A 22,230-nucleotide genomic window follows, 5' to 3' on the forward strand; every position below is an offset into this window, starting at 1 on the left:
ATATTTTGTAGTTTAGTTCTTTACTTTAGTTCTACAAAAAATGTATAAATTTTTCTAAGAAGTAAAATTTCTAAATCCGTTTATTATTTATTTTCAATTTCTACTAAGCTAAAAAGATTTACATTTTTATTTCTGTTTCCAGTTTAGGCACCAAATTTACATGATCAACTGTTGTGTTTGTTCATCAGACACAATTTTTGAATCATTGCGTAAAACGTATAATTTTTAGAATTTTGAAGAAACATGAGTTTATTTTACAGTTACAAAATATTAAAAAATGATATACATATTTATAAAATTAAATGACAACTAGTAAAGAAATTTAAAACTTTTGGATGAACAATCATTGGCTGGTAATACGTTTTTTGGTTCTAAAAAACACAAAATGCTCTAAATGATACTTAAATCTATATACATCTTCGAAAAATAGTTATACAAAAGTAAAATGAGCATTGGCGTGAGAAACAATGATTCAAAATTTGCCTTGGCAGCGAATGTGCTAAAACAAACAAAATGGTAGCGAGTTAAACATTTATTAAAATGAATGAAAATTGAGTGAAATTTTTTAACAATATTTTTGGACTACTGGACTTTTTTTGTTGAATTTTAATTTGTACTTATTATAGAAATACTAATTTTGCTTATTCCCTTTTTCTTTTTCTGTAAAATTATATTTGTTTAGTACAAATACCGGAAACACTAATCTCTCCTATTTCTATTATTTCATACTTTTAATGGCTGCATTTACGCCTAGCGTATAGACAAGCCATCATACACCACAATACATAACAGATCATCGAATGATTATTTGCGTTTACACAAGTGCTTTTGGTGTTTTGATCAGTCTTCGTCAATTCATTTAGTTGTAAACATGTTTGTTCGTGGAGTTGTTAGATTACTTTGTAAGATTAACAAACATGAAAACCAAAGTGAGTATACTTTGTAAGAAATTTTATACGTAGTCAGTTCTTTATAAGTTAATTAAAATTCGAATTATTATTTTGTTATCTTTAAAAAGATTTTTTTTTAATAATTAAAATTACCAGAAATTACATAATATATACCAACAAAGTATTATTGTCTTCCAAAAAATATATAGAAATTATTATTACACGTATTATGTTAACGTATTAGGCCTCAAAGCCTAATATTTGTGATTAAAATGTTTTGATAATTAACCCATCAATAAGAGATTAAATTATTATGTCAGTGTTATCACGTAATAGATTTTGAAGAGTGCGATATCATGAATAAAGGCATTATATTTTGTTGATTTGGATCACAATTAATGCAGCTATATCGAGGTTTGTGACCAGCAACAAGTATTCAAACCGGTCAGTTGTTAACATACCTACCTATTCGAAGGTCTTATAACTGCTATTGCATACATCGGAAGTCATTGATAAATCCAATTTTATAATCAAATGAGATGTACTTTGATTATGGAATAAATTATAGAAATGGAGTAAAATATCAAAAATTATATGCATGGGTTGGCCGCTTTTTTTAAAAATACAAAATGTTTCATCTACAAAAAAGCTGCAGATATACGTAATGCTATCATTTATCTTAACATACAATAGTTGAAGTAAATACCTATTCATTATTTATTTAAACTTATCATGTTGTAAAAAACAAAATAGTAGAGGTCAGTAAGCAACCAGTTATTACCAGGGCATTTAAATATCTTGCTAAATAAAGGTCATTAACAAGCAATTTTGTAAAATTTAATTACGAAATTACCACTAACGATTTGTTAATTGTAATATTAACTTTGTTGGATAATCGATGAAGAAGACATCGACTTTAAGTAAATAATATTTCCCTACGAAATGGCAATAAATTTTAAAATTTATAATTTTATTATAATACGTACAAGGAACTGTAGAATTCGCTGGAACAAACCGTTTAGCTCTATGTCTTTATTTTTTTCATTTTTGTTTTTGTTTTCAATTTTTTCGAAAACTATTAGTCGGAGAACGATGATTTTTTGAAAAAAATAATGGGCTTACATCTAATAGTTATACGCAGTTACTGCCCGATAAATGTTCCGGGTACCAGAAATCGACTAGATTCGCGACAAAAATTAGAAAAACAAATATAAAAAAATTAAACGCTTGACTTTTTGCACTTTTAAAAACTCGAAGGGTTTACAACCCTATAAAAAAGTCTCTAAAACTTTGTTACAGCGAGTTTAAAAAAATGATTTTTGGATGTTTTTAGGTAAGAGAATTTAGCACTAATAAAATTAATAAAAGTAAACAATAAAAGTCACTTATCACTTATCAGTCTAAACCATGTAATTGGACATTCAGTGAAACGTAATTAAAATGGAGAAAACCTATTCATATATACTCGTAATTAAAGAATCCTCAAAAATTGGTGTTAACATCCAGCTATGATAAAAAAACTCTTAGCTCTAACTTATTTTTTATTTCTATAATGAATGTTAGCTGAAATCCATCAATTTGGGCGCCTATTAATACATTAATAATAAATTAATACATTCTTAAAGGAACCAAACCGCTGAATTTTCCTCATTTTTAACAGAAATTTACTTGTTTTTAAACATATTTGTTGTGTAGAAAGAAACGCAGGCACTTTGGCCTTCATCGGCATAGGCAACATGGGCAGCCGAATGGCCAACAACCTAGTGAAAAAAGGCGAAACGGTGCGCGTCTTCGACCTCACCCCCGCCAACGCGAAATCAGTTCCTGGTGCCCAAGTTTGCAACAACCAAGAGGAAGCCGTCAAAGACGCCTCTGTCATCATCACCATGCTCCCCAATGGCGATATTGTCAAAGACACTGTCCTTGGCACCAACGGCATCCTCAAACACGCATCCAAAGGCTCCCTCCTTATCGACTGCTCCACAATCCAGCCCCAGGTGGCCCAAGAAGTCTCCAAAGCGACCTATTCCGCCGGTTTCAAGTTTCTCGACGCTCCGGTCTCAGGTGGAGTCACGGGGGCGGAGGCCGGGACCCTCACTTTTATGGTAGGAGGCGACAAGCAAGTGCTCAACTCTGCCGACCCTATTTTAATGAAAATGGGGGCTAATGTGCTGCATTGTGGCGATTCAGGAGCGGGTCAAATCGCCAAACTTTGCAATAATCTCATTTTGGCGATTACCATGATTGGTACCTGCGAAGGGATGAATTTGGGTATCAAGATGGGCTTGGATCCTAAAACTTTGGCTTCGATTATTAATGTTTCGACAGGGAGAAGTTGGTCGTCGCAGACTTATAACCCCGTACCTGGACTTATTGAGAAAATTCCGCCAAGTAATGATTATAAAGGAGGCTTTGCTGTTAATTTGGTGGCAAAAGATTTGGGATTGGCTGAGGGTGTGGCGCTTTTGTGTAATGCCCCAGTGCCGTTGACTGCAGCCGCACATCAAATTTACAGGGCGTTGAGTTGTAATGGATATGGGAATAAAGATTTTGCTTCGGTTTATCAGTTTTTGAAAGGAAATTGATAAATAAACTGACTTGATAAATGTAACAGTGTTTTATTTAGAAGTATTCCATTTTGGTTTTTTCATATAACACGGCAGGAGTTTGGGCATTTTCCCAGCAGACCGCTGGCTAAAGGGCTGCTATTGCCTATGGGCTACGGTCTAAAATGTCATCTCATCCGTCTCATCGTCATTCTATAATCAGAAAATTAGACTAGCGGCTAGCCCCTGCCGGTCTACAAATGTTCGCTCAGTCGAAATGTTGCGAGCGAGGTCGGAACAGTACGAACGGAGACCATAACGGACTTCTCATTTCAGCTGGGCATATTGGAATAGTGGTTTTTATGGAAATATGTTGCGCGTGGCTGGGGCTTCGCCCCAGTTAACTAAAAGGAAACAAACCCCACGACCAATTAAACTCGAAAACGTGGAACTCGAAACGTGGAATAGTGTTTTTTTATGGAGCTAGGGTGGCGTACAGTTCATAAACATAAACACTATTCCACGTTTCGAGTTCCACGTTTTCGAGTTTAATTGGTCGTGGGGTTTGTTTCCTTTTAGTTAACTGGGGCGAAGCCCCAGCCACGCGCAACATATTTCCATAAAAACCACTATTCCAATATGCCCAGCTGAAATGAGAAGTCCGTTATCACAGATTAGAGAGGTGCTAGTGATCTGTGCCGTTATGGTCTCCGTTCGTCCTGTTCCGACCTCGCTCGCAACATTTCGACTGAGCGAACATTTGTAGACCGGCAGGGGCTAGCCGCTAGTGAAAATTAGGTACTTCCGTAGCGCCATCTGAATATAGGTTTACATACAACGGGAAAACCAGAATAGTTCCGAAGATTAGGGGATAAATTTTACATATATCCCATTTCAGTTCCTAGTGGAATTGCAACAGCGCATTTGAATTTTTTGCGGAGTGAAAAATAAAGCACAAATTGAGAGTTTCTGTATAAGAATACAATTCTGTGTTAAACCATTGATCTATGGTTAAACTAAATCCCAGCGACACCATTTGAGCTAAGAAATCCCACCAGAAACTCACGATTTGTGATCTATTTCATTCAAAAAAATACAAATGCGTTGTTGCAAAATTCTACTGTGAACTGAAATTGGATATAGAGTTGCTAAACGTAATCTGTGGTTATAGCTTAAGTTTATAAGTAAGTAGTAATCAAATTAATTCAAGAAATCAATGGTTTGTTTTATTTTTTTATTAGTGAAAAAAGCAGTCACTAAATAAAGATAAAAAGATAAGATAAAATTAGAACAGGATCAAATTCCTATTCATTTTTATGCCTATATTTGTAGAATTCATAGAAAGAACGTTGTTTCAGAACGAAGTTTTTGCAACTCTTTAAAAATGAAAACCTCTCACTCCATAGGCCATTCTCTTTTCTATTAGAGATTTAAAATGTGTCTATCTTTGTCTTTCCAGTGGCACGTACTTATACCAGACTACTTACATCTCACTCTCCAAAGTCCGGTCCTGGACACATTTCAAGAATCAGTACAAATCCGTGAATATGACAGCGAACAAGCGATAGCAAAAATTCTAGTTTTTTTAAGCTACAAAATTCAATAATCAATTCGGGTGAGTAATAAACACGACACGACACTTCCTGCATGACTTTATCAAATTATAATGACAATTAAACCGATTTTTAGGTTAAGTCGACACCGAAACCTGGCTCTCCATGCTATCAATGTTATAATTGATACAAATTATCGTATTTAATTATTATTTATTTATTTATAAGTAATTCACAAACATGGGTATCATTATTACGAAATTTCGGGTGAGTTTGTGGAGGTTAAAATTAGGTAAAACCATCTGGGTTTCAGAAAAAGAAAACCACGTATGAAGTGCTGGAAAAGCTCGAAAAGGAAATCCAATCAATAGAAGAGTTTCGCAGAAGCACCGAACAAACTCAGAAGAAAATGGTTGGGCGTTTCATTTTCATCTCAATTTGCGTGTATTGTGTGACAGCTTTAATATTGTACTTTTATTTCTTCCCAGCGTCGGCCTACGAAAGAATTATTTACATAATACCACTAATTATACTCCCGATGTTGTGAGTCGGATTTTTTTTAGACCCAACAAGTGGTTTTATAAATACAATTTTAGACTAATTCTAATAAAACGGACTTTGTCATGGTATTACAGCAGAAAGATTAGGAAAAACCAAAAGAAATTGTCCACTTTGAAAGAAGAGAAAAAGAAAATTTTGGAGGAAGTTATGGACAAGGAAACTTACAAAGTTGCCAAAACTATTTTAGAAAAATTCGCACCTGAACAAGTCATCAAGCGAAATCCGGCTTTTGACAACCAAAGCACCCCTGTGAAAAGCGGACCTTTGGTCACCCTCACGCCAACAAATCAGAGTCACTCAGGTGAAGGAAAAATTATAAATTATTTACCAAATTTCCGACACCAAAAAGAATGTTTATAACCAGAGGACGATATTTCATCACTTCATGTCATCAGCTCATCACATTTATTCACCATTATTTAAAATTTCAAATTATATTAATGCTTCAGTTATTTTAAACAGTATTAAATAGGTATATTGTCGGAATTTAGTTCCGCGCTACTTTAAAATGCACGGTGAAAATAATTAAAAGAAAAATTTTAACAAAAACTCGATAGTACCCTATTGCTTGACAAATAAGTATCTAAACCCATTTTTATTCGGTAATTTTCCTGTAACAGAAAACAAATTTTAAGAGTTAATAAATTATAACATTGCGAGTAATGTAAATAATAGATATCTATTTATATATATTTCGCATCATGAGTCATCAATGATACATAACATACTTCATTATTTTACCTGTTTTTATAAACAAAGCAACTTTTTATACCATTGCAAAAGAGAATCTTTAATCTTTGTGTCTAAAAAGACCACGGTTGTCGTTAACTATACTGACATACTATCATAATAATTTTAAAGAGATAATTTTGAATAAAAAATACTTTCGTAGTCATTTTTAAATATTATTGCATATTATTATTTATAAGATTTAAGGAATGAAAAAGTAGCTATATCGGAAGACGTTGCAGTAATGGCTGGATAATTAAAATTGGTCAGGCAAACGAATTGAATGTTGAAATTAATTATTTTTGTTTTAAGTAGCTGCTCTCATCTGTTAATTTGCGAAAAAATTGTCTAAATTAAATTATTTGGTGTTAATTTTAAATTTCTAATCCATATTGAGCAAGTGGGTCAGTTTCACTGAATCAATAAATGTTAATTTTGAAAAAAAAATTACAGGTTTACGATATCGAGGTCAGTTGTCAACAGCCGCCCCTAATCGTACTTTAGGCTCTACAATGACCCCCATATCAAGACAAGCTCTGGTGCCTTTAACCACTCCTTCACTGCTTTCACGACCTTCTCAAGGAGGGCGCCCTTCAATCCCTAGCACCCCTTTGCCACTGCCAAGGGCCATCTTGCCTAGGGAACGTACAGTTCTGGATAAGATGGTGGACTACCTCGTTGGAGATGGTCCTTCTAACAGATTTGCACTGATTTGTAAGAACTGTGCTGCTCATAATGGTAAGTCAAAATAGACGACTAAAATATTTTCCTGAGTTAAAACGCAACGAAGTAAAAAAAGTTTCAAATTCTTTTTTTGTTAAATATTAAGTAACTTTTAAAGATTGATCGTAGGTCGGAAGTGAATGACAATTGAGTATAAAATTTTGACATCTAAATTAGGATTTCAAATTTGTTGCTAACCGGATGACAAAAATCTCAATTTTTAATTAGAAAAAAAAAATGTTTTTTTTAAGGTATGGCTATTAAAGAAGAGTTCGAGTATTTGTCGTTTCGTTGTTGTTATTGTTTGACGTTTAACCCGTCTCGTAAAAAGCGTCCCATTGCTCCAAAATTAGACAATACGCTGTCGATTAAAGACAAGAGATCTGCCATATCAGATTCTGATTCAGATTCGGACACAGCGGAACCGATTATAACCGAACCACTGACTGAACATAACGTCACCGAGTCGGAAAAGCTTTCAGATTATGATGTAAAAAATTCAGACACGGAATCAACAGCGATGGAAGTGAATACAGTTACACCAAGCAAGGAAAAAAGTAAAAATGAGGAAGTTGAAGATGATGCTACTGAAACACAAGACTGACACATATTACAAACAAAAATTCTTGTATGTACGATAAGTAAAATCAAGAAATGTTTACCCATTTTTTTTGTAATATATTTACGACTTATTTATTGCTGTGTATACATATGTAGAAAAGAGTGGTTTACGTGTAAATAATTTTGATTTTTGTGGTTATTCGATTTTTGACATTCTATTCTGCACAGAATGAGTAACAGTGGTTTTGGATAATGTTGGACTGTTTTCGTTTATAATAGGTGCCTTTCTGCATTTTATAATAAAGCTTGGAATTTCCAAACCGTTACAGATACCTGTTTTCCAACCTTGGACCTATCACATTTTTACTACATTCTTGTATTTTTGTATAATAACGTTGTGTGTTAATTAAATTAAATTATTACTAATAAATATTTGCTTATTTCCCGCTCGAATTCAAAACTACGGTTGTTGGTCACCCTGCTGTTTGACAGCCATTTATTGACATGCGATTTTAAAAATGGCTTAAATCTTGGTTGTATCTAAAGTGGAACAAACAGGCATTAATGTAATCAAAAGACTGTCTTCGAACAATTTGGAATCACAAATGAGGTATTTCCGATCCTGTCCCCAAAAATAAGAGCTAACTTTCTGTCTTAGCGGTGAGGCAAGTCCTGACAAAATGGACATTTCGGAAACATCTGACACGTCCAGTCACGAAATAAGCAATTCTAGTCAAGTTTTGAGGTTCGAATGCGAACAAGAAAAGCCCGATTTGGATAACGCAACATCTTCAATCAAAAGCGTGTCTTTAAACGCAACAAATTCACATCCGTTGATGTACACATGCACTTCTCCCATTTCCCCAGACTTCCCCGACTTGATTCCCGAAAAACCGAAAAGCAAACACGGGAATTATAATACCATCAAACAGGAGACGGGGGGTGAAGAGCTGGAAGGGTGTTTACACTTTAATTTGCCCCCTTTAAACGAGTACAATGAATTACCAGGTGGGTGTCCAGTTGAACCAATGAAGATCCTCTGTGAATATATCCGGTTTTAGATTTTCCTGAAAGTCCCTCAGCTTTAAAAAAATCGCTAATGTATGATTTGCCTTTAGAGGTTACCACCAATACTGAATTGAGTGATACTGAAAATGATAAGTCTGTTTATGAAGCACACCTTAGTTCTAATTTGCAAAACGTATGTCTCACTATGAATGAAAAGGAAGGTAAGTTGGTTCTAATCTTATCTGATGTTCGTGTGTATTTACTGGCTGATGATTGGTTTATTATTTCCTCACTTGACGATGGTTTCCCTAGTGGTCACTAGGTACTCAGTAAAATTTTTGACAAAAAATTTCAAAATTATAAATTTTGTGAAATGCTGGTATAATACGTAAGATGAACTGTAGTTTTTAATGGGGCAAACCTTACAGTTTCTGTGAAAAAAGCAATTAAGTTTCACTTTTTTGAATTTTTAAGTGGCGAAACTAAAGGAGCTATGAGAAATTTTTCAATTTTTTTTAATTATGATAAAACTATTCGAAAATGTGGAACAATTTAAGCTGTAATGTAAAGTAATGCAATATTGGCGCCTAATTCATAATAGTTTGTTATGATTTTTCTTATTTTATTTTTTTTATTTATTTTTGATTTTATAAGCAATTTCCGAGAAAACTATTAGTTTGAGAACAATGATCTTTTTTGAAAAAGATAATGAAAAGAGCTTGCAAACGATAACAAGCTTCATAGGGTTATCTTTAATAGTTTCGGAGTTATTGTATGATAAATATTCCGTGTACCGAAAATCGACGAAATGTGAAAAATCAAAATCAAAGCTATTAAGTGTTGTAAACAAACTTTTTTTTAGGTAACTTGAATTTTTTGGCTCACAAAAAGCGCAGCAATAAACTCCGCCGCGTGAAAGTAATGGAAACGGAAGCGAGCGAAGAGAGCGATATTTCTTCACTTGACAGCATTTCCGAGAGTCTAAAATCGGAGCACGTCTTTACCGGAGGACAGTTGGAAATTGGTGTCGAAGAGCAAGACAATTCTTCTGAACCCATTGAGCCTTTAAGCGCAGCCGATGAACGAAGACATGCGCGTCATTGGCAGCGGATGGTGCTGCCAGGAGGCGAACAACGAACTATAGACATGCGGGTGATTGAACCATACAAAAGGGTGCTTTCCCATGGAGGGTATCTTCGAGCTGGGGGACATACAGCGATCGTCATTTTTTCCGCTTGTTACCTCCCTGATCGATCCAGAGTTGACTATGTTTACGTCATGGATAATCTCTTTTTGTAAATTTTGACGGGAAATTGCATTGGTTGGTTTTATTTCTTATTAATAATTTCTAGATATATACTTTGGACTCTCGAGCGGTTAGTGACCGATGATTATGTCTTGGTGTATCTACACGGTGGTGCAACGAAATTGCCAGCGTTCAGTTGGCTGAAAAAATGCTACCAAATGGTAGGGCGCAAGTTGCGTAAAAATTTGAGTCATTTGTATCTTGTGCATCCAACGCTTTGGATCAAGACGATGCTGTTCATGGCAAAGCCGTTTATCAGGTGAGTGAGCTGTGCCTTTTACAAGTGACGTTGTTATATTGACTACTTTGATTATATAGTGGTGCAAATAACTAATCTGTTACTATGGCAACTCATAGAAAAGTTAACACCAAAGGCACACCATTTGCACCATAAATAATATTTTTAATTTGTTTTAGCTCAAAGTTCTATCGAAAAATAAGTTACGTATCGTCGCTGAAGGAGTTGATGGTGCGTGTTCCTCTCGAAGCGGCTGCAATTCCTGATAAAGTCAAAGCTTATGACAGTTTACACTGTGTTACGTAGTTTAAAACACAACCGTCATGCCTTGCCTATCTAAACATTCCTAAAGCTTTACCTTATTGTACTTAAACCAGGCTTTGGTTTTGATACATCGAATTATTTATATATTTATATCGTTTTGTGAATTTGTTATTTTATTGATTTTCTTTATTTTTTTAAAAGAATGTTGAGAAGTGGTTTACGTGAAGTAATGTAGGTATGTCATTAGCAATGTGTCTCTAGGATGTAATAAAGAGGGTATTGTTGGTAATTTTCTCTTTTTTAAATGTTTTAAATAAACTGTCATATTCAAGCGTCATTCATATACGACAGATCGGAAAATGTCTTGGAAAGAAAACAGATTTAAAACCACATACAATAAAAAAATAGATCGAAAAAAATGAACATCTTTTAACGGAGATGCTGAAGTCTTTAAGCTTGAAAGAGGAACCTTGTATGTGAAAATTTACGAGGAAGTTGAACAAAAATAATATAATTTACGAGAAAATAAAGGTTTTTCAAGTACGGTGTAAGTTATTGTTGAAAAAAAAATAATTAGAAAATTTGTTATTTTCGTGCTGCAGAAAAATCTTTTCTGTGAAGTGACGTCAAAGATAAAATTTCCAGAAAGTGCGTAATAACTTGGTTCCTTGGAATCTAAACGGAAGTGAGTGACACGACATAAGAGTGAAAATTAGCAATAGTAAATAAACAGTAAATTATTTAGCAAATTTTTGTGAGTTGAAAAAATCGCTTTATGCGTAATTTTTTTTTCATTGCCAAATAAGGATAATAAAAATGATTTGCAATTCGTTGTAAATAAAGAATCGAAATGACTTGGATGCAATTATGTTTCATCAGACTGTATTTTAGTTTGACAAGCTGCAGCTGTTGATTTTTAAATTCGACGTGATCTAGCGCTTTTGACGCCTGAAGGTTGGTGCAACTGATGCACTAAAATCCAGCGACTGCGATCACAGTAGATGCCCGTCATCAAAGAGACAAGAACAACTTCCCATTTATTGTGGAGTTGGGTGTGTAATTTATTTATAAAAGCTTTTGCAATAGCCCCACGGATGAGTGGTTTTATTGTCAATTTAACTGAACGTTGATCGGTGGTGTGTGTTTAAATGCGAACAAGTTACATAAGGAGATAACCATGAGCAAAAAATGCGCGAGGTGTGAAAAGACCGTATATCCGACTGAAGAACTCAAGTGCCTAGATAAGGTAACTAATTGATTAATTTGTTTAATTAATGTGAATATAAGATGAAACGCATTTTCGAATTAACAGCGGCTGAAATTATTACGCCCATCCCTAATAAAGAATATTACCGTTTATAAAAAAGTCGACCTCATTAAAATAATTCAGTCAAGGCTGTTAATAGAAGAAAATGACTCACAAAAATTTCAACCACTTCCCATCTCATCATTGACTTAATTTCTTCCAGATTTGGCATAAACCATGTTTCAAATGCAAAGAATGTGGAATGGCCCTCAATATGAGGAATTACAAAGGATTCAACAAGGAACCGTATTGCGAAGCGTAAGAGATTTATTATTTATAGTTTGTACGATAGATTGCTTAATTATTGATGACACGGAATAATAGTATTGTAGCACAAAAAAGGATGCAGCTTGAAAAGAAAGTTAAATTGATGATGTCATGCACCGCAAATTACATTTCAGTACTGAATTTTCATGATTGTTTCATATTCATTCATACATTCTTTCATTCAAATGATTTCAATCTCGAGGCTTGTTAATGATAATGGTGATGAAAGAGGTTACTATTCTCCGTTTGTCTTTATACGTCGTAAATTTTCTGAATTGTTTTCATTCAGGGACACATAATTTGTGATAGATGGTGTTACGGAAAACTGCTAATGTTTACAGCGATAACTTTCATAAATTAAAGCCGTAACTTTTAAATTTATTAATTACCCTGTTGTTGATTGTTATACTCTAGATTTTTCATTTTTGTGAGAGGTTTTTGTGGTGTGATTGTTATTAACTGAATTCGTTGTTTTTGTTTTGTTAGATTTTCCAAAAATTTTTCGTGCTATTATTGATACATTGGTTTTCTAGGTTTATAGACGCATCATATACGAGTACAAACTCTCATTAATTTTACTGCATTTAAGCAATTCGTTACGAAATTCCAACACATTTTGGTTGCTAATGAGCAACATATGTTGCTTTTGTATTTTGTTTCTGTACTAGCAATGATAATAATTTCGAATACTGGGTGCATATATAAGTTTTGTTAATTTTTAATTTTGTTAATTGTTAAAATTTCCGGGGAAATTAATGGTACAGATTGTGGACCAACATTTCATTGTTCACTATCTGTAATATCTTGACATTCGTATTGATGATTGATTGACTTTCATTTTAGAAATAGAATAAAGCAAATTACAAAGGTTATTATAATAGACTTAAAAATGTTACTTTCACATGTCCCAAAAAATTTACAAGACATCAGTCACTTATTTCATGTCTCTCGTAGTTAGTTGTTTATTGAGTAATTAATATTATAATATGCAGAGTTCTCGCAAACTGTCATTAAAACCACGAGAACTCTGGAAGCTTATTAATTTTTTTAAATTTAAAAGTTGTTAACAAAACATCTGTTTTACTAATAAAAGCGACTTTTACGTAAGTCACGTCAACCTAGTGTTTTATTTTGATATGTAAGGTGTTACAAACAATTATGAATGAACGTCCAAAGTATGTAAAAATAACAAAAGACTAATAGCCCGCATGTTTCCATTTTCAAATTTAATTTGTATCAAAGCGTTCAGTGGGGACGAATTAATACTTCGTCAAAAGCATAAAATAGCTATGACTAACGTTACTTACAATTTTTTTTATATTTAATAAAGTTAATGAAGTTTTTATATTTTATATTTATATTTTATAGAATAGCCTAAATCAATGAATCGGTTTTAAAGTCCGGAAATGGCTTCTTGTTGGTAATGAATCATCCTGTTTATTTTTATTTATTACTTATGACCTATTTATGACTACTTTCACACTTTCATTTTGTGACAAGGAATTCATTATTTACTAACAGGAATAACAAGACATTACACTTTTTGTAGGGTTTATTTAACTAAAAATGCAGCCAAAAATGCACTTATTTTTTTTAGACACATACCGAAAGCGAAAGCGACAACGATGGCTGAAACCCCCGAACTGAAACGTATTGCCGAAAATACAAAAATCCAATCTAATGTAAAATATCACGCAGATTTCGAAAAAAGCAAAGGCAAATTCACCCAAGTGGCCGACGATCCCGAAACCCTCCGAATCAAACAAAACACAAAAATCATCAGCAATGTAGCCTACCATGGCGAGTACCAACGCAAAGCCGAAATGGAACAGCGCCGCCAATTGAATGAAAACGGTTATACGGAGAAGAGCAAAACTACTGCATACGCTAGTGACGTGAAAAACGCTAACCAGATGCCGCCGCCACCGCAGCCCCAACCACAGCCTGTTGCAAATCCTGCCATAGGCAAAATCAGCGACTATGAGCCCGGTTCAGGACAGTTCACCAGCCCCTATTCGGCCAGGAACTCGCAAACGCTGATCTACTCCTCAGATATGGGCTCCGTGAACAATCCACCGCAGCGGCATATTGGGTCGGTGCATGACTTGGATCCAGTCAACCATAATTATGGTTCGTTGGGGCGCGTCTACAGGTAGGGCCAAGTTATTTAAAGTATCAGGTGATTAATTTCAGGTGGTAACATTGACGCATTACTAAATCTGTTGGGCCGCCACTCTGATATCTTGGCAACAATAAAAAAAATTCACCTGATTTTGCGAAATACATACCTCAAAAAAAATTTAGCTCACAAAGGCACAAATTATCCAATTTTCGCCCAAAGGGCCGATTTCGTAAATAGCCACATTAATTTCATGGAAACGAAGATATTCTATTTTCGTTCAAAGTTTTAGTTTAGTGAAATTTTTTCAAAACTATTTAGTTTACACTATATCTGTTGTCTCTAATTTTTTTTGCTGTTGTTGAATGATTGTTAGATGCTACCTTAAAACAGCCAACATATTTTTTCTACCAGCTCTAGTTTTTGAGATATACATATAGCTAACTTATATTAGCAGTTTTTGCAGTTCTCATAATTTCGCAATATTCGGCATATTTTTAAGGAAATTTTGCGAAACAATTGAGCTTCTAGAAAATGCACAGAAAATTAATTTTTTTAATTAATTGTTGCCAACTTTTTTTGAGTAAAATTGGTTTGCTATTTTACCACTCTGTCGACAGAGCTATGTACGACTATGAGGCACAGGACGACGATGAGGTGAGCTTTCAAGACGGCGACCTTATTGTCAACGTGAGCAGTATTGACGGAGGTTGGATGACGGGGGAAGTACAGCGTACAGGCCAAGTCGGAATGTTACCAGCGAATTACGTGCAACTGGTCAATATTTAAGAACATAATAACTGATATTTTTAGAAACTGAAAAAATATTTGTGCAGCCATTGCTTGCCATTCGCTGGATTATCTCTTTATTTTTTACTATTTAACCAAAATTCATTCCGGAAATTTACATTCCGGTTTTTTTACAAAGTAGGGACCAAAAGTGCCTTCAAGCATTATTTTTGAGAATTTTTACAAATATTTTTATATCATCTTTATGGTATTTTTTGAAAGTGTTGTTGACAAAGTGCTGGTGCTTAGTCATGTTTATTGTATTAGCTACGATTTCCTATTTAATTCTAGGTCGTTGAGGATATGAATTAAAATTAATTAAATATATAAGGAGCAACTTGAGAGAGAACTGATAATATTCTATACAATCAGTTACACAACTGTGTGATTTGGTGATAAAGTTGAACAATAAAAATTTTCAAGCTTAACACAGTTCGTAGTCAACGACTCTCATCGTTAATATCAAAACTGTATAAAATTCATAATTTCATAATTTTTGTAAACCATGTATATTAATACCCAATTATCTTAGTTAACAAATCTATGCTTTAATTTTCAGAAAAAGTTACTGTACATGTTAAATAAAACTAAACATTATCAGTGGGTATTTACTCAAAATTTGCCACAAGTACAGTCCTTCAAAATCTTACTAAACTCCTGAAAATCCCGTTTCCTTTCCATACTCTCGATTTCCAGTCTAGTCGTCAAAGCTTTGATATTTTCCTCAGCCAATTCCAGTTTGTCTTTAATATCATTCTCAAACCGTTTCGGAGTCATATTTTTATTTGCATAACCAATTTTTGCACTACTTTGTTCCAATTCCAGTCTCGCCAAACTCGCCTCAAGCCTCGCACATTTCTGTTTTTCAGCACGGAGAAGGTGCTGGCTTTTAAGATGAGCGTTTCTCTCCATTTCAAGTCGATCATTTTGGACTTGACTCAACTCCAAAAGACGCAAACGCTCCACTTCGAGCCGGTTTATAGTTTTAGATTCCAGCTAAAAATTAAATAAAAACTACATTCGGTTCACTTTCATAAAAACCATTGTGGTGGAAATTGGGTACTTTTGGTATTAACTTTTATATCAGTTGTCATGGTAATGGATTAGTCAATTCCACCACAATGGTTTTTATGAAAGTAAACCGAAAATAATTAAAAAAAAATAGGAAATTACGTTTTCATGTCTGTTTTTGTAGGAACTTGGAGGCCGTGAACTTCTTATTCTCTTATTGAGTAACTGAATATCATCGCTTTTTTCCAGCAGTTCTTTCGATTTGTTCTCAGACAAACATTTTTCTTTCATTAACTCGACTTTGAGCGACTCAATCTCCTGTTGCAAATGTTTCACCAGTTGGTCCTTTTGCCGCAAATCGTCTGTTTTAAGGTGGTTACATTGCTGCAACTGCGACTAAAATTACAAATTTGTCTTTCGTAATACTAATTTTTTTTAACACATCAAACATTTTACCGTTAATTTGACCACAGTTTGTTGGTCGGCGTCATGTCTTTCGGTCAAACTGGCTAGTTTTGATTTCAGGAAGCTCTGATCGCCTTCCAACACCTTGCACCTAGTCTTGAGAGTATCAAATTTTCGCTTCAGGTCCGTATAATTATTTTTCAGATTAGAGTTTTCCTCTTTTAACGCCTCAATTTTTCTTTCGTGTTTGACTTGGAGCGCCTCAGTATTCAAATGAGGACTTTTATTGTCCTGAAACTGCTTTAGCTTTTCTTTCAGTTCCTGATTTTTCTGTTGCAAGTCGCAAATTATCTGCGCTCTGCCTCTCCAATTCGAATTGGATGAGTTATTTAGGCTCAAGAGAGTTTCAAACTTATCACCGACTTCTTGCTGCAACCACTTATTGGCACGTTTGAGGTCGTTTTTCAGTTGCAAATTTAAATTTTTTTCTTCGATCCATTTGTTTGTAGTGTAGTTGAGTTTCTCTTGTAGTTTTTTTGTTTCATCTAAATCAGTCTCGACTGGTTTATCGATTTGAACAGTGTCCTCTTGTTTTAATTTTAATTCGGATAAAGTGTTTTCAAGTTTTATACATTTCGATTTGTACACTTCAATTTCCGAATTTTTCTCTCTTAATTTTTTACTCAGTTCTACAATTTTGCTATTTGCAACTTGCGAAGCGGAAGCAAAGTCGTTAGAGCAACAATTTTCGAAATCGTGAAGCTTTTCGTTTAGTTTATCGATTTTTCTTTGATTTTGTTCAATCTGAGACTCTTTTCTCGCCAATTCCTCATGTAGAGTATGATTTTCACGTTTCGTTTGCTTCAAAGTCAATCAACAAACACTCATTTGAAAACAATTTTTTACCTGGAGTTGATCGCGCAAATAGGCGTTAAGTTCTTCGGAAACTATTACATTTTTGGAAAATTTTGGAAAATCGATTGAAGCAAGACTCAAATCTCCAGAAACATTTAAAGTTGTGGATTTGTTGCTCATTTTGAATACTTGACAGTTACTTTTTTTGTTTGAATTTCCCACGTCAATTAGGGATTTTATGTTTCTTCCAATGTCACTTGGATGGGAAGAGATAACCGTAGATTTGTTCTTGTTATCAATAAATAATAGAAGCGGCAAATTATTGAATTTTTTAGTTAAACAACAAGTGTAGATTATTGGTTGCATTTAAAATTACTATATTATACTATGGTTGATTTAAGAGGTGGGCAAGACGGTCCTATCGAACATGGTTTCTCAAACTCGGTTTTTATTTTGCCCGGTATAATTTTCGTATCTTTGTCGAGTAAGTAAAATTTTAATTAATATTTCCGTACACTTCCAATTCATCAATAATAATTTTAAAATTTGTAACCCTCGTGTGCAATGATGATAAAAAGTGTCAAACGTCAAGTGTCAATTTTTGAATTTTTGTTACAGTTTTCTTTGGCTATAAATTGTACAAGTCCTTGGCTGAACGTGAACGAAGGAAAGAAGAAAAACGGCGACAAAAGCAACAAAAGAAGAAAAAGTAGGGACAGGGACCCTAAATAATTTTAAAACATTCCATTGTCATGTTGTATTCTTCATATTTTATTGTACAGTTGATGAATAAATTTTTTTAATTTATTATATAATTTGGTCATGCATTTAACAAATGTCAAAACACAAAAAATTGTAATACGTTCCTGTATCAAGTAGAACACTAAACCGCGATAACATTCCTTGCAAAATAAAAACTGATGACATGTCTAACACGTTGCATTTATTTTTATTATTGCCTCCCAAAACAGCATTTTCCTTATCAAATTGATAAGTGCGTGAGTGTCTTAAAATGGAACCTGGAGCAGTCAATAACGCGCCAGGGGATGGCAATTTCAAAATGCCAACGTTGGAAGAGCTATTAGAAGCTTTGCAAAATATGGAAGGCATCCCAGAGGAAGAAAAAGAAAAACTGAGAGACAACTTGATCGCACGCGCCAATGAAGCAAAACCTGGATTCATGCCTCCAATGAACGGTCCCACTTTTGGAACTGCTCCAGACTTAGCAATTCTTTTCGGTTTGATAACCGTTGTCGGTTTAATTTTCGGTAAGAAAATAATTACAATTACCTACGATAAGAGTTAATAAATTTTATATCTCGATCACATTACACAATCACAGATAACAGAGTAAAGTAAATTCGGTTGTTGCTTGTTAAGTGGCAATAAAGTGTGGCCTAAAATGGCAAATTTGAATGAAATAAAAAAAAATAATCTTGACGTTGACGAACTTTCGGAGAAGATAAAAAATGTGGCCAATGCTTTGAAAGAAGAATTCGGGGATGATTTTAAAGACAAATTGGGACAACTTCTCCAAACGAGAGTTAACTATTATGCTCACGCTTTCATTTTTTGTGTTGTGTTACTGGTTGTGATTTTTGGTAAATCAATTATTACTGGTATTTGGGTTTCATTTTTCTGAACGTTTGTCATCTTTTTCAGCATTCTTTGGTTACAAACTGTACAAGTCATTGACAGCGCGTGAAAAAAGAAAAGAGGAAAAACGTCGTCAGAAGCAACAAAAAAAGAAGAAATGAAATTACTGTATTTTATGCTTCATTAATAAATTGAATTAATACGATAACTCGTTCTAATATCTTTCACTTGCTTTATATTTATCGGTTGAATGAAAAAGAAAACTTTATTGCATTTGTTGCAGCGGATCAAGTTCTTTAATTGTTAATTTAATTATTGATTCAATGCTTTGTTAATAACTGGTAGTGTAGTTATTTTAAGTTCAGTGTGTTGACAACTAATTTTCGTAGAGCATTTTAATTGATTAAAAGCCCTAGTTAAATCAGTTAGGACGATTTATATAAACCAGATTTTCGGACCTTTGAAAGTTCAAAACAAAATTCGCGCTTAAAATTACCATCCACTTTTAAAATTTGAGAATATTTTTTTGCAGTGTTCTCCATATTGTATATTTGGTTGCATAAGATTGCAATGTAAGTCTATTTTATGAAAATTCGCTATTTCGAGTAAGTAAAACTTTACTCAGCAGAAAGAACTATTGTGAAATCTACCAGCAGATTGGCCAATCTGATAAGTGATAAGACCGATAAATAAATTAATAACAGTGTAGTGAGTCATTCGATAATTTTTATAGTCTGAATAAAATCGTTGACATCGCTAAATAGTGAGGTACCTACCTACGACGAATTATTATTTGTGTTATTATATGTGTAAAAGACGCGAGAAATTAAATCTGTTTTACAAAAAAAAAAATTACGTATGAATATTACGCCATAAGTTGCAATGACTTCAGAAGGTAAGTAATTCTCATAATTGACTGATAATCGTTTAATAGAGCTTTATTTTAATAGAAAAAATCGCAGATTATGAAGTGTTCATCACCACGATGCACATAAATTTAGGATGGTCCCCTTTACATTGCATGATTGAGAAAAAAAAAAGTTCGCTTGCCCAAACTCTAATAAATCAAAATGTGGACATAAACTCCTTGGACAAATTCCGTCGCTCTCCTCTATCTATCGCCAGCGCTAAGAACAATAACTCCCTAGTTGAAATTTTACTATCATCTGGTGCAAAAGTCAATCGCGGATTTCCTCTTCACTACGCGTGTGAAAAAAACCACGTAAAAATTGCGCAAACTCTTATTGAAAACGGCGCCGATTTAAATTTAGAACGCGACAGTAATTACCCACTTCTGATAGCGATAAACAAGGGACACATCGAAACGGCAATTTTTTTATTACAAAACGGAGCTGATGTTCATATTGTTGATAAACACAAAGAAACGGCCCTTCATTGGGCTTGCGACCGGGGCTTGGAACTTTTAATCCAACCCTTGATCAACAATGGATGTGATATAGATGCCAAAGATCGCTCTGAAATGACCCCTTTAAACATATGTTTAGTTCGTCAAGAAAACCGACCAGATTTGGTCAAACTCTTGATCAAAAACGGAGCTTTAATTAGTTTAAGGGACAGTACAGGTTGCACTTACTTGCACTCTTGTTTCAATCAAGATTCACTGACCGAGTTTTTAAAACATGGACTTGACCCGAATTTACAAGATGTGAATAACGAAACACCACTTTATTCACATTCAAGGTTTACAAAACATGATTATTGTAATATTTTGCTTGAGTATGGTGCTGATCCAAACATTGCGCGAAAAGGGGGCTGGACTCCACTACATGTAGCAGCAAGTGAGGGTTATTTAGACTACGTCAAAGAATTAATCAAACACAAAGCGAGTGTTAACGCAGCTAGTGCTCAAAATATCACTCCCTTACACCTAGCTGCAAAATTTGGACATCTTGAAATTGTGAAGGAGTTAATCAAAGTGGGGGCTTTTATTGACATTCCGATCATAGATTTGTGTGATGTTAACTCGTCCCTGCCGCATTTTGTGGACTCTGAGTGGGTGATTGAGGGTCAATCTCCGTTTGATTTGGCTACAAAATTCGAAAACTTCGAAATTTGTGATTTTCTTATTGCAACCAGAAAAAATACGTCTGGGAGTAGTTTGATGGGGTGGACTCTTTTGCACCACTCTGTGTGGAGTGGATTCGTCGATTTGCCCAATTCTGCTGTTGTTAACGTTTGTGATAAATTTGGCCGAACTCCTTTATCGTTAGCTGCAGCTAAGAATAATTCAGATATAGTCAAAAAATTGCACAAGGCAGGTGGTGATGTGGATTTAGGACTGCCTTTACATTTTGCGGTCCGTAGCGAGGCCTTAGATTGTGTTTCCCTACTTTTGGATTTGAAATGTGATGTTAACAAGACTTCTAATCACGAATTTGAAAATACACCGCTCCTGGACGCGATTTATGAATCGAAAATTAACTCAGCGATGGCTTTAATTCGTCACAAGATTGACGTAAATTGTACTAACAAATGGGGCGAAACGCCACTTGAACTTGCTTGCAGATACACCAATTTAGATTTGGCTAAAGAACTGTTAAACTGTGGAGCCTGCGTTAACTCGACCAATTTTTGTAAAGAAACGCCTCTAAACGTGGCAGCTCTGTTCAAAAACATCGACATTTTGAGTTTACTTATTGGCAGTAACAGTGATGTTAATTTTCGAGATCATTTTGATTGTACACCTTTACATAGTGCAGTTGGAGAAAATTTCGAAGCTGGAGTTTTGAAACTTGTAAAAGCGGGGGCTGCGGTAAATGTTTGCAATGACGATTTTGAAACTCCCCTAATCCTAGCTGTTGATAACGCGAATTTAAACGTGACTAAAATTTTGATTGACCACAACAGTGATGTTAATTTTCAAACACCGGAAGGTTGGAGTGCCCTTCATACAAGTGTCTACTGTGGAAATTTAAACTGCGTGAAAGAGTTGTTAAAAAGTGGGGCCGAAGTTAATGTTGCAAGTAGTGAAAATGTGCTTCCGATTTATTTAGCTGCTATTAAGGGGTGGGACAGTGTGGTTGAAGAGTTGTTGGATAGGGGGAGTTTGTTGGATCCTTATATTTTCGAATATGGTGTTTTTAGAGACGACACTGGGAGTTTTTCCAAGTTTGAAACGTATCACATTGTGGCCGGGAATACGCCTCTGCTTGGGGGTTGTGCTAAGGGGCACTTGGGTGTAGTTAAATTGTTAGAGTCACGTGGGGCGTCTTTAAACTGTGTTAATAGTTGGGGGAATAATGTATTGCATGAAGCGGTTTTGAGCCAAAGTGTGGAAGTTGTGGAGTTTTTATTGGGATTAAATGCCGATTTTAACGTAGGGAATAAAAGTGGGAAGACGCCTCTAGATTTGGCCAAAGAAATAAATACTGAAACTATTATTAATTTAATTATTAATAAACCAATTTAATTGTTATTGAATGAACGAATAAATATTTTTTGTCGATTTTTTTTTAATTTGTTGGATCTATAAAGTTACTGAA

General features: G+C 34.4%; 6 protein-coding genes across 7 annotated transcripts; 5 read left to right on the forward strand and 1 right to left on the reverse strand.

The window, feature by feature from the left end:
- The first annotated feature begins 771 nt into the window (after window positions 1-771).
- On the forward strand, window positions 772-3,501 carry LOC663823 (uncharacterized protein). The gene is made up of 2 exons (XM_008197002.2): window positions 772-929; window positions 2,586-3,501. The coding sequence occupies exons 1-2, from the start codon at window positions 872-874 to the stop codon at window positions 3,473-3,475; spliced, it is 948 nt and encodes a 315-aa protein (XP_008195224.1). The 5' UTR covers window positions 772-871; the 3' UTR covers window positions 3,476-3,501.
- A 565-nt stretch (window positions 3,502-4,066) lies between these two features.
- LOC663834 (endoplasmic reticulum junction formation protein lunapark) lies at window positions 4,067-15,457 on the forward strand. The gene is made up of 11 exons (XM_064355320.1): window positions 4,067-4,234; window positions 4,896-5,051; window positions 5,126-5,256; window positions 5,303-5,532; window positions 5,586-5,851; window positions 6,733-7,017; window positions 7,254-7,604; window positions 11,504-11,625; window positions 11,849-11,943; window positions 13,550-14,104; window positions 14,692-15,457. The coding sequence occupies exons 3-11, from the start codon at window positions 5,230-5,232 to the stop codon at window positions 14,858-14,860; spliced, it is 2,100 nt and encodes a 699-aa protein (XP_064211390.1). The 5' UTR covers window positions 4,067-4,234; window positions 4,896-5,051; window positions 5,126-5,229; the 3' UTR covers window positions 14,861-15,457.
- On the forward strand, window positions 7,602-10,668 carry LOC663842 (uncharacterized protein). The gene is made up of 6 exons (XM_969875.3): window positions 7,602-8,173; window positions 8,222-8,571; window positions 8,625-8,792; window positions 9,434-9,866; window positions 9,924-10,136; window positions 10,295-10,668. The coding sequence occupies exons 1-6, from the start codon at window positions 8,169-8,171 to the stop codon at window positions 10,419-10,421; spliced, it is 1,296 nt and encodes a 431-aa protein (XP_974968.2). The 5' UTR covers window positions 7,602-8,168; the 3' UTR covers window positions 10,422-10,668.
- On the reverse strand, window positions 15,455-17,550 carry LOC663868 (uncharacterized protein). Its single transcript, XM_015981173.2, has 4 exons — window positions 17,183-17,550; window positions 16,328-17,137; window positions 16,034-16,267; window positions 15,455-15,856 (listed from the first exon to the last, which is right to left on the reverse strand). The coding sequence occupies exons 1-4, from the start codon at window positions 17,495-17,497 to the stop codon at window positions 15,473-15,475; spliced, it is 1,743 nt and encodes a 580-aa protein (XP_015836659.2). The 5' UTR covers window positions 17,498-17,550; the 3' UTR covers window positions 15,455-15,472.
- Window positions 17,551-17,845: 295 nt separating this feature from the next.
- On the forward strand, window positions 17,846-18,935 carry LOC103313530 (uncharacterized protein). The gene is made up of 3 exons (XM_008197006.3): window positions 17,846-18,399; window positions 18,484-18,732; window positions 18,794-18,935. Exons 1-3 carry the CDS (start codon window positions 18,144-18,146, stop codon window positions 18,886-18,888), a joined length of 600 nt encoding a protein of 199 aa, XP_008195228.2. The 5' UTR covers window positions 17,846-18,143; the 3' UTR covers window positions 18,889-18,935.
- A 370-nt stretch (window positions 18,936-19,305) lies between these two features.
- LOC663890 (serine/threonine-protein phosphatase 6 regulatory ankyrin repeat subunit B) lies at window positions 19,306-22,193 on the forward strand. 2 transcript variants are annotated; one of them, XM_008197007.3, is made up of 2 exons: window positions 19,306-19,622; window positions 19,678-22,193. In XM_008197007.3, exons 1-2 carry the CDS (start codon window positions 19,610-19,612, stop codon window positions 22,155-22,157), a joined length of 2,493 nt encoding a protein of 830 aa, XP_008195229.1. In that variant the 5' UTR covers window positions 19,306-19,609; the 3' UTR covers window positions 22,158-22,193. The 2 variants fall into 2 exon arrangements, with proteins under 2 accessions (XP_008195229.1, XP_015836657.1); XM_015981171.2 differs by having other exon boundaries at window positions 19,690-22,193.
- The last annotated feature ends 37 nt before the right edge of the window (window positions 22,194-22,230 follow it).

The sequence above is a fragment of the Tribolium castaneum genome, chromosome 3, assembly GCF_031307605.1.
Source record: "Tribolium castaneum strain GA2 chromosome 3, icTriCast1.1, whole genome shotgun sequence".
NCBI lineage: Eukaryota > Metazoa > Arthropoda > Insecta > Coleoptera > Tenebrionidae > Tribolium > Tribolium castaneum.